Genomic DNA, 14729 nt, shown 5'->3' with positions numbered 1-14729 from the left:
CCTCAAACACACATAATACACGCACGCAGTGGACCCTCACACACGCATAATACACGCACGCAGTGGGGACACACACACACATAATACACGGATGCAGTGGGGACACACACACATAATACACGGACGCAGTGGGGACACACACACATAATACACAGACGCAGTGGGGACACACACACATAATACACGGACTCAGTGGGGACACACACACATAATACACGGACACAGTGGGGGGACACACACATAATACACGGACGCAGTGGGGACACACACACACAATACCAGGATGCAGTGGGGACACACACGCACAATACCAGGACGCAGTAGAGACACACACGCACAATACCAGGACGCAGTGGGGACACACACACACTTAATATACTACCCCACCCCTCCCCCAACTTACCTTTTTCCTTGTAGGAGCTGTGGAGTGTTCATCCCCTTCACACATGGGACAGCACTTGTGATGTAGTGCATGTCCCATGTGACACACAGCAGGCCACACAGAGGAGGGAGGGAGGAGACCAGCCACCACACTAGCCCCATGTGGCCCCTCCCCCGACTTGCTCCTGTCCCCCCCAACTGTGCCCCCCGAGAGCCGCTAGGCCCTAGGCAGGTGCCTAGGTTGCCTAGCGGTAAATCCGGCCCTGCATACAATATATCTAACATGTGTTCAAGATATCCAATGTTTGCTGTGATCCCACTGTTATCGTATACAGAAGCAGTTGCCATAGAACTGCTATTAAGCATAATTTACCAAGTTCCAAAAATCAAAGATTTTCGAACTTGTGCCCGATGTTGAAGCCTATGGGGAGAGCATCTTACCTGTTCTCCCTTCCGGTAACTATCGCAAGAGTTTCAACAGTGTGGTAGTGACCAAAGAGGAGATAGGAGATAGCTAAACTGTGTGTTCGCCAGGACAGTCATTTATCGTGCCTGTTGGTCCGAAAGAACACTTTTCATAAATAGTTACAATCTTTCATTCTTTATCATTGCGATAAGGAATGAAAATGATGGTGTAAAAAATGCGGTTATTGTTAAATAAAGCTCTAAGCAATAATCAATCCTCTTGCTTGTTGCGGTTATTGTTATATATGGCCCCAAGCAATAATCCTTTTGCTTGTTGACCAACGAGTGCTGCCTCCCTCCTGCTGCATCATTTCCAACATCAGGACATTCAAATTGCCAGCAGAAATCAGTTTTGGTACTTGTAGTTTGAGTTAGCACTTTCTGCTGCATCATCCGGGAACTGCCAGCATGGGTACAGATTGAAATGTAATGTTTTTGCTCTTTGACTTTATGCAGCACCGTAACTATTTTGCAGGTGGGTTACGATTATTTTGAAATTAAATACCGGGCCCCCCATGTGAGCTGTGGTTTGCTTACTTTTACTTAAGAGGATGAACCGCTTACATAGGAAAGCTTTACATAAAAAGATAAGAATTGGTGTTGCATGTTCATGTTCTTATCAATTGTTATCTTATTTTCTCTTCTGGCACCATAGGGTTGATTTACTCCCTACCACTGTGTGAGCTCTACATGTATCTACTAATAACCCTCCTGAACCTTTATCAATTATCGATTTTTAACAACCATTAAGATTTTAATCAATAAACCCTGCTGGATGCCTTCTATTGACTCCTGCACATACTCAGCAAGCCCTTAGCATGTTTCCGTGAACGTGAGGGAGGTTATATGTTCCCTGCAAGTTCCACTGCCCGTGTATTTAACACACAATGTTCATTCCAGAAAGCATGAAATGATTAACCACGCAGATGTATTCTCAGCTATTGAGGTTGCAAGATAAAAGAGGGAGATGGAACCAATAAAAGCCTAGCTATGATATATGCATGCCGTTTTCATTGTGATAATGCTCAGCAGCCCTGTATTTCTTTACATGTTCTGTGGCAAGAGGTCAGTTTTATCAAAACATTTTATAGCCATGAATAAAAGATGTAACTGGACAATATGTAGAGAGGTACGGCATCAGTTCATTTTTAGGAAGATTTACGGATTTTAATATAAACCATTTTACACAGTTGCCAAAGCCTACAATAAAATATCAGTTATTTGATAGGGAATAAGGGAATAGGACTTCTCAGAGGAATAGCACAATACAGTTCTCAGGGGAGAGGTGAAGAAGCAAAATCCTAATAACTAGCTAATGCTGGAAAAACCTTTGATTTGTTGGCAATTGGCAGCCCTGGAGCCACGTACAGCCCTCTAAGAGTTCTCATACGGCCCGGCTTAGTACCAGTTACAAAGTGCATACAGTCAATGTAGCAGATTAGTCTACGACTGGATGGCCAAGGCTACCAGCAGTATGACTAACCAAAGGCTTGAGGCCTCTGAATAATATCATGTTGGCCATCACTGTATTAGAAAGAACAGATCAGGATGACTTTTTATTACTGGTACAGTTATCAATGGATTATTATCTAGAAGTCTGACTTAAATGTTTTCTGTTATGTGTATTCATAAAGAACACAAAGACAGGATAGACGGTTTTGTTCTTAAAATCAAGACACTACTGGAAATGTGCTTCAAATTAGCGTCAACTGATAAACTATTTTGTACTTAGCTAGCCCAAAAAAGCCCTATTTATCCAATATTGTGAACTGTACCTGGAACCAAACTGCTAGGGATTTTCTCATCTTTACTTTGAGGCTCAATTCTTATAAATATATATACCTTAAAGTTTTTTTTAACTCTTTTTGTACTTTCAAATGTTGCCTATAAGCTAGAGCCACCAATGCACTTACATGTTCCTAGATTACTCAGCCCCACTCCCGTACTTAGTACATAAATCATTTTCCAGGATGAAATGTGCAACTGAATCCGTGAAGGCAAAACATACCTACATAGGAGGACCCCATCGCAAGGACATATACTTAAGTATATGTTTTTGCTGCTGCATTTATTAATGCTAGTTTAGCAGAGGGAGTAAATTCATGTAGTGGTAAAGTCTCTAGAGCACAGAGAAATAGGGCCTGATCCTGAGTTGCTTGCATCAAGAGCACAAGAAAAATTTGGTTTGATAGCATAAAACACTTAGGGGTATATTTACTAAACTGCGGGTTTGAAAAAGTGGCGATGTTGCCTATAGCAACTAACCAGATTCTAGCTTTCATTTATTTAGTGCATTCTACAAAATGAAACCTATAATCTGATTGTTGCTATAGGCAACATCTCCACTTTTTTAAACCTGCCTTTTAGTAAATCTAGCCCTTAGTCTTAGGCTTGATGTAATACACAGATATAATACACCTTCTTTTGTACCAATGAAGGCAAACAATTATAATATATATATATATATATATATATATATATATATATATATATATATATATAAAACATATGATCAATGCAGAACGCACCTATCAGTTCAGATTGATTTTGCAATTAGCTAATCAGAAGCAGCGACCTAGTGCTGGTGACTGTCATCATCATTAGTGCGTTCTTGCACCTACTCTTCAGCAGGTGCACAAGATACACTCCTGACAGACATATATGTGCATAAAACTCTGCATGTGCGGATCTACAGGTGCTCTCTTTGGGATATACATGTGCTTACATCGAGCACCAAGGGGCTGATTCATCAAGGCGCGTATCTGCCAATTCTGAGTTTATCATATGCAAAATCACTCTGCACGTTCCCAGACCCAGGGGATTCGTCTGTGGACTCAGCCCTATCCGCTGCATCGTCGAACACAGAGGTCACTTACTACGGAATACGATTTTGGGTAGTGAACAGGGCGGGGAAGGGGTGTTTTGTTGTAGTCAGTTTACAGTAGGGGTGTGCCAAACTCTGCTGCACGCAGCCACATCCGAATGCAGCTCTTTCTGCCGTATCTCTTACTCCAGCTAAAGGGTAAGTCTAAGTCCTGATCACTAGTAATGATAGTCTCATCTGCATGCTTTAACATGTGTTTGCAATCACGAGCAACTGTATATATATATATATATATATATATATATATGTATTTTATGTTCAATATACATTAACAACATTCTAATACATGTATTTCATGGGAAAAAATATTTTAAAAAACACTTTTTTAACTGTTTTATCATTAATGCCTTTATTATTAACAGGTGACTTTAATTTATGATTTTTTTTTAACTTTTCCTGTGTGCACTTTTGCAAATTTATAATCCACATATGTATTGATCGTATCCTTCAGCATCTTGTGTAGTAGAGAACAGCAGACATGCCTCCGATTTCAACAGCGCACGTATCTTGAGATCCATGCCTCGATGAATTCGGGAGCGCGCAAAGCCTAAATACGTGCATATAATACTGAATGTGTGTTGCGCTCAGACTGCGGGTCTTGATGAACCAGGCCCTATTTGTTTTCGTCTAACAGTGGAAATGGCTTAAAAGCAGCTTTATTCCTGCACAAATCTCACTCCAACCTTCTTTATAACAAGCAGCCATACATGATGGACTAACGATGTGCAATAAATCAGTTGATTGACTTGATTTAAGTTAGTAAATGTTAAATCAACCAGGTGAGAGCATAAGTTAGAAATATTATTTCTCTGAAGAGGTCATGAGTTGTGCAGGAGTACAACAGCACGAATCCCTTCTACAATGACAGGATTGTTAAAGCTACAACATATTCTCTGCAAAGCTCTGTACCGACTGGAGTTAAACTGACGCTTTTAACATATACATGAAAACATGTCAACAGAGGTGAGCATAAAACATCATTCCACCAAATGAGACCTTACATATTTGCATTTTCACATTGTGTTTAATTAGCATTGCACAGGTTCGTTACTTTGAAAGCTTCTTGTCCCAGTTTAGGATGATAAACATGCATCACCAGAGTTGAAAACTTACAGTTACATATACAAATATCAAACACATACATTAGTGCAATGTGGTTCTTATGCACTTTTAATTGCATTTTAACATTCAAACAGCAGGGGATATGTAGCCTTAAAGAGGTGTGAATAGTGGGTGGGGTGTGACATAGGATGCCCAAAGATGTGGACAGCTTTCAGTTAGGCATCTGGCCATGGCTGACTCACTCCCAAAAAATGGGACTTGGGAAAAAATTAGAAACGAATTGGGGGCTGGAAGCTATGGAAATTAGGAAGACACTTTGGGAAAGTGGACTGACAAAAAATAATTAAAGAGAAGTTTCACGTTACAGTAAATTCTCACAATCAACAACGATGAAAGACAATAGTTTTACACATTTATCATTGGGGTTGAAGATAAACTATTAAATAAGTGTACACGTTTTATTCCCTGTGCCAAGCCACGCAAAAATACAAGTTCCAAGACATAGCTTGTAATGCCCATAATTTCTTAATGTATGTAAAAAGGTTTCCATGCTGTATGAGCTAAGGTGTGGTGTTTGCCAACTCTTGTATATTTCAAAACACTGCCAGCTCCTACTTACAACCATCACTTTGTTTGGTGGAGTGGGATGGAAACTTTTCATACTAAACCTTAAGACTGACATCTCTGAGTTTCAGGTTATATTTAACTCTTTAAGGCACAGGAAGGCAACATTGTGGCTCACCTGCTGTTGGGGATCTACTAGTCCCAACATTCATTTGACTGATTGGGTGTTTGGATAGTGCTGGGACTTGTAGTTCCCATTGTAAGTGAACCACAGGTTTTCATAACCTGCTCTAAGGCTTATTTAATAAACATTATGCAGAAAGCGTAAATATCCACAGCAACCAATCGGATATGAACTTTGATTAGTCTACAAGTTAAACTACTACAAGCTTATTTTGATTGGATGCTGTCTACATCAGGGTGATGTCACTTATGCTATTATAACAAAGTGTTTATATACATAGCACTAAGAATATATTTCTTTATATACAGCAACATTATATTTACCATGTGTCACTATGTAAGAGAAGAGTAAGTGTTTTAATTTCACACTGTGAAATACAGCATGATGGCATGACGTGTTGTCATTCATCCATTATTCCAGTGATTATAGTGTTGCAGACAGGTACCGATCAATGAATGATCAAACTAAGGGTACATTTTCAGTGTTGATAATAAAACATGCACAGCTAGTATAAAGATGAATCAAATGATTTCAGCTGTTAAAGTGGAAATTCTAAATAAAATGTAAGAAAATCTGAACTGAAATAATAGTCAGTGATTATGTATTATTATAATTAGAACTGTAAAGCTTTAAAATCATGTGAAACATACTGCCTCTTGTAATTTTATTTTGTCTACACAATACAAACAACAATAAAAAATGTTTTATATAAAATAAAGATGTATTGCATAGCGTAACCAATATTTAACAAAACATTCACGTAATAACTTGACATGACTATCTTTATTAATGGTATCTTGCAGGTTTAAAATTCATGTGGTTAATCAGCCAATAGAAAGGGAATATTAATTATAGCAACAAAATATCAATAAGACAATGTAAGACATAAATATGCAACACATGGATGATGATTAGTATGATGATTATTATTTTGACTAATAATAATAATAATAATAATGATAATAATAATAATAATAATAACAATAATAATAATATGCAGATGGGACAAAGAATAACTGTTTCACTATTTCCTAAACAGAACAAGTTAATAAATCAGACTAAATAAATAAATAAATAAAATGTGTTAATAAAGCAGTGTGTTAAACTTATCAACTCCGTGCTACAGATATAAAAATGTAGGAAAATAAGCAAAGCACAGCAATAATATAGAATAATGCATTGATATCTGGAGCAATTCCCATCCAGGGAAAAGTGACAGGCAGCTGCGGGTCACATGACAGAAATGACCCTCCCTCTGTGGGTGACTGACAGGCCCTGGGGACACCTGTCTGAGCAGCAGGGTAGTTGCTGGTGTTGGCATTGTTAGCCTCCTCCCCAGCGCCCATTCCTTCATACTGTACATATATGTGCTTCCTACAGAGAGGGCTGGGACACATGACCATCCCTTCCACTGCTGTCATGCACAGACAGCATCCTGTAGCCTGGATGTGACTTCTCCCAGTCACTGCCCTGGGAAGTTGCAGTGTGTGTGAGGACATTCTCTGACACTACTACACTGAAGCTAGTCCCCACTGCTTTGGGGCATTAGCAGTGTGCACCGGGTGCATCCTCATGTGAAACTAGGAGGACCCCATTGTATTTAAGAGGAGGGAAAGGAGGTGGGAGGATTTCGGATTTTTTTTTTTTTTTTGCCTCCCAGATGCGTTCTTTGCTGAACCGTAATAAGAAGAGCACAGGGCTGGATGTTGCCTTGGGGCTGGCTCCCCAACAGCAGCCTAGGATGTTCAGCTGTGTGTCCTGTTTCTGGGTGCTGCTCTCTGCCTGCTTGGTCGCTGTTTGCAGCTTCAGTTTCCTCTCCCCGTCTTGGATAGTGAGATCCGGCGATCCGGAGGGACTGGAGCCGGTGAGCTTTGGGCTGCTGTGGCACTGCTCTGAGAGCTTGGAGCATATGTCCAGCTGCTACACCTTCGGAGGATTAGGAAAATTCAATGACATCCCTTCCAGTTCCTGGCAGGTGAGTGACACAACTATTGTCGGGGGACTGTGATTGACATTATCCCCACAGACACACACAGTGCATCCTGTGTTACCTGATATACACCTACATTACATATATTGATGGATAGGTATAGATAGATAAACACGATTTAAGTTTATGTCCTATAAAATGTGAACCATAGAGCTCTGACAGAGAATATTCCTATAGTAATTAATAGACCTGTCTCCTCCAGTACTGATGGAAAGAAAGCTTTTTCCACTAGCACTCTGCAGGCTCCATCTCTTAATCATGTCACTGCAATTAGTAGATGGGTGTATGTTTGGGAATACTGCAAAATGCTGGGGATGAATGCACAAGTACTGACCACACTGTGTTTGTATAAATTGTACAAACTGCACATGGGGCTTGGGCAATTAACACATATCAAGTGGAAAATAACAAACAGCCTTCAGGGAGGAAAGCTCACATCATTAATATTACACTTGTATGTCTAGATGTGACTAGGTTTGTAGAAGTGGAGTGATAATGTGTCGCCAATTAGACTTACGTAGGAGGATGAGCATCATGTAGGAGTATAGTAAGAGGCACTTCTCACCAGGACATGTCTGCTAATGGCTCTTTAATTTCTCATTATGAATAATTTTATGTGTGCCCGACAATTATGCTTTGCTATATATATATATATATATATATATATATATATATATTTTTTTTTTTAAATATATACACAAATATATGGGTGTATTTATGTGTCGTGGTTCATATTAATTGATGTCCAGTAGTGTCGTTGTATATAGTATATTATATATATAAAATATTGTTATTGCTTTATATTATGCTATATATTAATTATATCATCATCAATCATCATCATCATCAACATTTATTTATATAGCGCCAGCAAATTCCGTAGCGCTTTACAATTGGGAACAAACATTGATAAGACAATACTGGTTAATACATACAGACAGAGAGGTAAGAGAACCCTGCTCGAAAGCTTACAATCTATAGGACAATGGGAGTTAGAATGTAATTAATATATAGCAATAACACATATATCTGTAATTGCTACACACATATTATTGCTAGTGTTAACTACTCACAGCATATTATGTAATTAATGGGAAATGGTGATAATATCATCACACTGCCCTTATTGGGGTTTTTTTTCACTTCAAAGATAACAAATTCCCTGTTAACATGGCTATAGAACAGAAAACACACTGGGGCTCATGTTAAGTTGAAAGCAAATTGCGTTCTCAGCGTATAATGCGCTTTTTTTTGCTTTTGTGCAAGCGCACAGTGCACTAATTCTAGACTTAGGGGCATATTCAATTGTTCTCGTTTTCCACCGCAGAAAAAGTAAGCCGGATTTCAGCTCGCAGCTCCCTGAGCCGCGAGCTGAAATCCAGTGTGAAATGTACCGTAATAACGGTATTTACGCGCACTATTACTGTAATGACGGCAATAGTGCGTGCGCCGCGTTACTTTAGGCAGTAACGCCAACAGTTGAATATGCCCCTTAGTGTGTTATGCTCCAAGAACGCAATTTGCGTTCAACTTATCATGATCCCCACTGTGTCCTCACATCCTTTCTTATTAACATGACAGTTTAAATAAGTAAATAAATAAATAGAAAATCTACATAATTATAATACTAATTAAACAAACATAGGATGATAAAATACAAGTGGTACAATATGATATGAATGTTGGCTTCACAGAAAACCTTGGCTAATTCCTCTCTGTACCCGGAGGACACTTGTGACTTTAAGACTTAAGACAAGGAAGAGTCCACACTACACATCCATAGTCACAATAGTAAAACATGTTTTATTTAAACATATATGCAGATATTTCCCTGGTCTACGCAGGCCTGGGTGGGCCCCATAGCAATATTTGGGAAAGGGCCCAAACAGGGCGTCCTTGTGCATGAGCTGACCTCCACACATGCTTAGAAAAGCAGAGGGTGGGCCTCTGGAACGTGACCCAGCTTTTCTGGCCCCCTCTCACCTCTGGGCCCCGTGGCGACCAAACACCCTCCAGTAGCAGTAGTTTCGCCACTGGCTCCAAGGAGTGGATTACCGTTATACACCTGCACACATGCTAAACAGTATTATACAATACTACATAGTACCATACAAATAGACATAATTATCGTATAAATTGTATATGAAAATCATTTGTTCATATATTTATGCCATTTGTTCTATAAAATCCCCCAATAACATTCTAACCCCCATTTCAGTATCATGGTGCTGTGTTGGATGCTGGGTATTAGAAGGGATTTTAAACAGGTGACTGGCTCAACTCATTTTCAGTCTGCAGGAATTGGGACAGGCATAGTCTGCTTGTGGGAAGATGTGAGCTCTTCCCTTTTGTACACGTTGGTCTGATTATGTGTGAGTTGTGCACAAATCTAAAGGTTTTTATATTCCACAAAAAATGGACCAGTGCTCCTTTTGTGATGCTGATAAGTTGTTTGAAAACAGGAACATCATTAGTGAGTCAGCGCACGGGGCTTGTTGCATCATTGTGCATGCAGAACACTGTGGCCAGCCGGCTTTATATACAAGCTTTGTCTTCCTGGGTTAGCTGTCAGAATAGAAAATGATCCCTTTGGTGATGTTATTGTACATTTCCCATTCGTCTCCTATGTGAACGTAGTGAGGGCATGTTCCAGAATGGCAGGAGGTCTGTTATATGCACAGTGACCTCTTCTTAAGTTAATATGTACTATCTATCTATCTATCTATCTATCTATCTATCTATCTATCTATCTATCTAATAAACTATCTATCTATCTATCTATCCATCTATTTATATATCTATCTATCTCATAACAATCTATCTATCTATCTATCTATCTCCTATCTATCTATCAATTTCATATCTATCTATCTATCTCATATCTATCTCATATCTATCTATCTATTTCATATCTATCTATCTATCTATCTATCTCTCTCTCTAACTATCTCATCTATCTATCTATCTCTCTCTCTCTATCTCTCTCTCTAACTATCTCATCTATCTATCTCCTATCTATCTATCTATCTATCTATCTATCTATCTATCTATCTATCTATCTATCTATCTATCTCATATCTATCTGTCTATCTATCTCATATCTATCTGTCTATCTATCTATCTCATATCTATCTATCTATCTCATATCTATCTATCTATCTATTTCATATCTATCTATCTCATATCTATCTGTCTATCTATCTATCTTTCTTATATCTATCTATCTCATATCTATCTATCTATCTATCTATCTCATATCTATCTATCTATCGATCTATTTATCTCATCTCTCTCTCTAATGGCAGCTTGGCCATGTTACCACTTGTTGTCTCACAACAGTACCTAATAGTAAAATAAATGATAAACACCTAATGTTATAGTATTTTAATTCAAATAAATACTCCCTTGTTTACCTCTTTACTACCCTAAATAAATAGGAATCATCTTTCTTCTGTCAGTCAATTAGAATAAGATAAAAATCCCAAAGAGAAATATGGTTCATAGAGAAAGACAAGGATTTGCTTCTTGCAGAGCCACAACAAGATAGAATGAACTTCATTGGCCTTGGGGAGGTCAATGAACAAATAACAAATCAGAGCGGTTCTCCCGGGCATCAACCAATCAGATTGGCTGTTCATTCATTGACTTCTTTTATTCATTCATAGTCAAGTCCTTGTCGCTCCCAAAAAGGATTTTGGGGAATGTTTATTTCAATTAAAATATAACTTTTTTCACTATCAGGTACTATTGATAAACAACAATATCCAATGTGCTCTACAAGCTCCGGTAGTTCCTCAGCAGTTGCTCTACAACAGTACTTAATGATATTCTGACTTTACACTATTACCCTGGCACCAACCACCTCAATGTATGCCAACAAGAGCTGACGTGCCATTTAGCACGGAACGTTTTGCCCTGATGGAGGCAGCACAATTGTTACAGGCCCGGTTCTGCCCCATGGTGCAAATCTCCCTATTATAGTAAGACCATGGGGATGCTACACTTATGTGTGCACGCCCTCACTATAAATAGCTTGCTCTTGTATGTCCCCGATCCACCTCTTCAGGTGTATAGGGCCACAAGTGTAAGTTATGTCTACCTCAAAATGCTGCTTTGTTTTACTGCACATTAAATGCATGCAGATTTCTTAGGCCAGTTGTTGGCCTGTGACTGAGGAGTTAAATCTGACATTACCAGTGTTAGACAACACCTGCACTCAGATTGATCAATAGTGATTTGCATAAGGTACAGTGGACTCCGGTAACAATTGGAGTCCAGTCTACAACTGCTTAGTGCTCTTATCCAAATAGAGCTCTTAGTGCTTCCTTAACAACCAGAAGATAGCAGCCGGTACTCCTTTTGGCAATATAGATTGATACAGGTTCTGGGCGCTGAAGTTAAGGTTAAAGGTAAATGTGAAATTAAAAACACTTTATTTGGTACAAACAGGTACATACCACGTTCAGGCCGGAACAAAGAGTGTATTATTAATGGCTATGGTACACAATGGCGTGGCAAATGATTTGGCAAATAATTGCATATGCCTAATGGTACACAAGATCATAACAGATTGTTGATACACATGCATGTGAAAATCGTTGAGTGGTTATCAGCGACAAGTCTCAAGAGTGAATATCATACAGATACACTGGTGCATGTAAGCGTGGCAGACATAAGTATGCAAAAATATGGCAATCGCTATACTGTTGTCGCCAGATAGGTTTGGAGTTCTAATGGGAGCGGTTCAACCCGCTAGCTGGGTGTTTACCAAGTCCATATATAGGTGTGTGACTGATGGTAGTTGTGTTGGTATAGGAAATATAAGTCTGAGTTGTATACAAATAAAAGTGGTAAATGCAAAAAGTTCAAAGAAGACTTACAGTGCAAATGCTGTCACAGTAGTCCGGTCCAGAATGGTGATCCCTCCTGGGGTGCCGAAGCGCCCTTCCTCGGGTGTGGAGCTTGGTTCCTGGGTTTGAACCCTCGTTGGTGTATAATTTATTACAGTTAACAGTGTACCATGGTGCAGAATGTTTTTTTTGCAATTGACCTGAATATATCAAGCTGTTCACAGCTAAACACATCAGAGATCTGTCACAAGTTAGCACAGATTCAGGGCCTGATTATACAATAGGCTGACTAGGCTGCAGCCCAGGGCGCAAGATTTTTGGGGGGAGAAAAATAGTGACAGGGAGAGGCATAAACTGAAATTAATTTTAAAATATAAGGTCATTGTTGTTCTTCAAAGTAAAAAGAAGACATGAAAGAAAACTGTAAATTTCTAATATTTCCATGGTGACAGCTGAAGACAATGAGCCATTCTAAGGTGGGTGCTTGAGGATGAGAGCGAGTAAGAGATGGTGACAGGTGCAGGAGTGACAGCCCCCTCCACCTTCACCCTCCGTAGCGAAATTTGTTTTTGCCTACCGCGTATTAGCCTGGCGTGGAAGGTGTGGGGGGCTACCAGTGTATTAACCTTAGGTTGGTCTGAAACCTTAACCAGGCCCTGCTCAGATTCTTCTCTAATTTCTTTGCCATAACGTATTGTTCACTGTAATAAACTGAATCCCATATGTATGCGCTTTTTGTAATCTTATCGCAATATCAGAAGGCTGTAAGCAAAATGCAGACATGTCTGCTAATATATTGGTAACTATGCTAGGAACAAGCAAATATAACAGCTATTATAAAAAACTCACACACTCACCATCATCTCAGGCATGTCCTTATAAACATCTTAACATGACCAACTTAATGAACAAAAAATTGTAACAAGGTGATAATGACATTACATTTTCAGAACAATTATAACCCAAGTTGAGAGCACTTCCCCTAGAAGCCTAGTCTTCTGTGTATATTTATTTATTACAGTACATAGTGCTTCAATTAATCTAAGTGCTTTGTAACACGGTAGAGCCTGCTCTAAGTAGCATTGTTCTTACCGAGAGTTGCTGGATGTTGACTGAGCAATGAATGGCCGTCTTCCAATCCTTAACATATTGAGCCAACAAACTTCCATCCCCTTGTATTACTTTCCAGCAGCTGAATCTCTGCCCAACTTCAGGGCAGATAATCCATAATAATCATTTCATCTGTTTAATTTCATTAAAACCATTACCCTGATTAGATTTCTTGACTGCTAATTGGTTCTCACTATTGCAGATACAGGACGGCTTGAAAACAATTGTTCTGGGCAAACTCTTTCTATTACTTTGCTCCTCAGAAGTGTCCTTGAAAGTAGATAATGCCAACAGCTTTGATATAGTCTGCACATCTCATCCCAAAGTATTTCCAATAGAAAGCTTGGTCGGAATACATAATTGGATTCATTGTTGTCTCAATATTCAAGACACAAAGGTCGGAATACATCAGTTAATTCAGGTCTCTTATGTGAACACGACAATTTGAAAGCTAACAGTTTATGATTATTTTCAATCAGTTGTAACCGTGTTAAATCCTGCTTTAATGGGAGCTGGCACAGCACCAAAATCATCATCAAGTCGGCTTTAGGAAACTTTAAATAATGTCTAATTGGCCTATTTTTATGTTTCCATTAACAATATTTTCTAATGCGTTTGCACAATTAGCGACAGAGATTGAATTGGATATTGGATGTTATGCCTAGTCTTGAATAACTGTAATGTGTTATCCGAAAGAGAAATCTCAGTCGTGCAAACTGTGTCCCTGTTTTAGTAACACTCTGTAACAGAACTAGGCAACCTATGACTCACCAGCTGCTGTGGAACTATGAATTCCATCATGGTCTGCTGGGATTTGTAGCTGCACAACAGTTGGAGTGTCACAGGTAGCCTAATTCTGCTTTATATCAAGATTCTTCAGCTACGGTCTGCAGTCCAACCAAAATGTTGCCACTTTTAGTCAATAGAGGGATTTCTTTATTACCTTTTTTTTTTTCAATTATCTTGGTGTTAAGTGTAATTATATATTGCTGCTTATCCCAGTAGTAAAACAATACTTTTTGCTAAACATTAACATTTTATCATGTGGCAAATGAACCATATTCAGACCTCCACAACAAAAACTATTCATGGCAATTAGTTATTTATTGCTCTAGAGCTCTTGGTCTGTTCTACTGAGCATGCACGGGTGCCCGGTGCATGCTGGGTACTGAAAGCCTGTGTTGAGTTTGCAGTTCAACTTGTATGGCAGGTAAGGGAATGGACATCCCTTCCTCTACC

General features: G+C 39.0%; 1 protein-coding gene across 1 annotated transcript in view; it reads left to right on the top strand.

Annotated features, from left to right (window-relative positions):
• Nucleotides 1–6971: 6971 nt before the first annotated feature.
• The window catches only part of LOC142139396 (LHFPL tetraspan subfamily member 7 protein-like), a 167252-nt gene continuing 159494 nt past the window's right edge, over nt 6972–14729 (top strand). Inside the window, exon 1 of the mRNA XM_075196965.1 lies at nt 6972–7515. Coding sequence (XP_075053066.1) covers nt 7201–7515 — 315 coding nt within the window. The 5' untranslated portion in view covers nt 6972–7200. The remainder of the gene's footprint in view (nt 7516–14729) is intronic.

Source organism: Mixophyes fleayi, chromosome 2 (genome assembly GCF_038048845.1).
Source record: "Mixophyes fleayi isolate aMixFle1 chromosome 2, aMixFle1.hap1, whole genome shotgun sequence".
Classification (NCBI taxonomy): domain Eukaryota; kingdom Metazoa; phylum Chordata; class Amphibia; order Anura; family Limnodynastidae; genus Mixophyes; species Mixophyes fleayi.
Note: the sequence above shows the minus strand (reverse complement) of the source record. Positions and strands in the feature narration are given on the sequence as shown.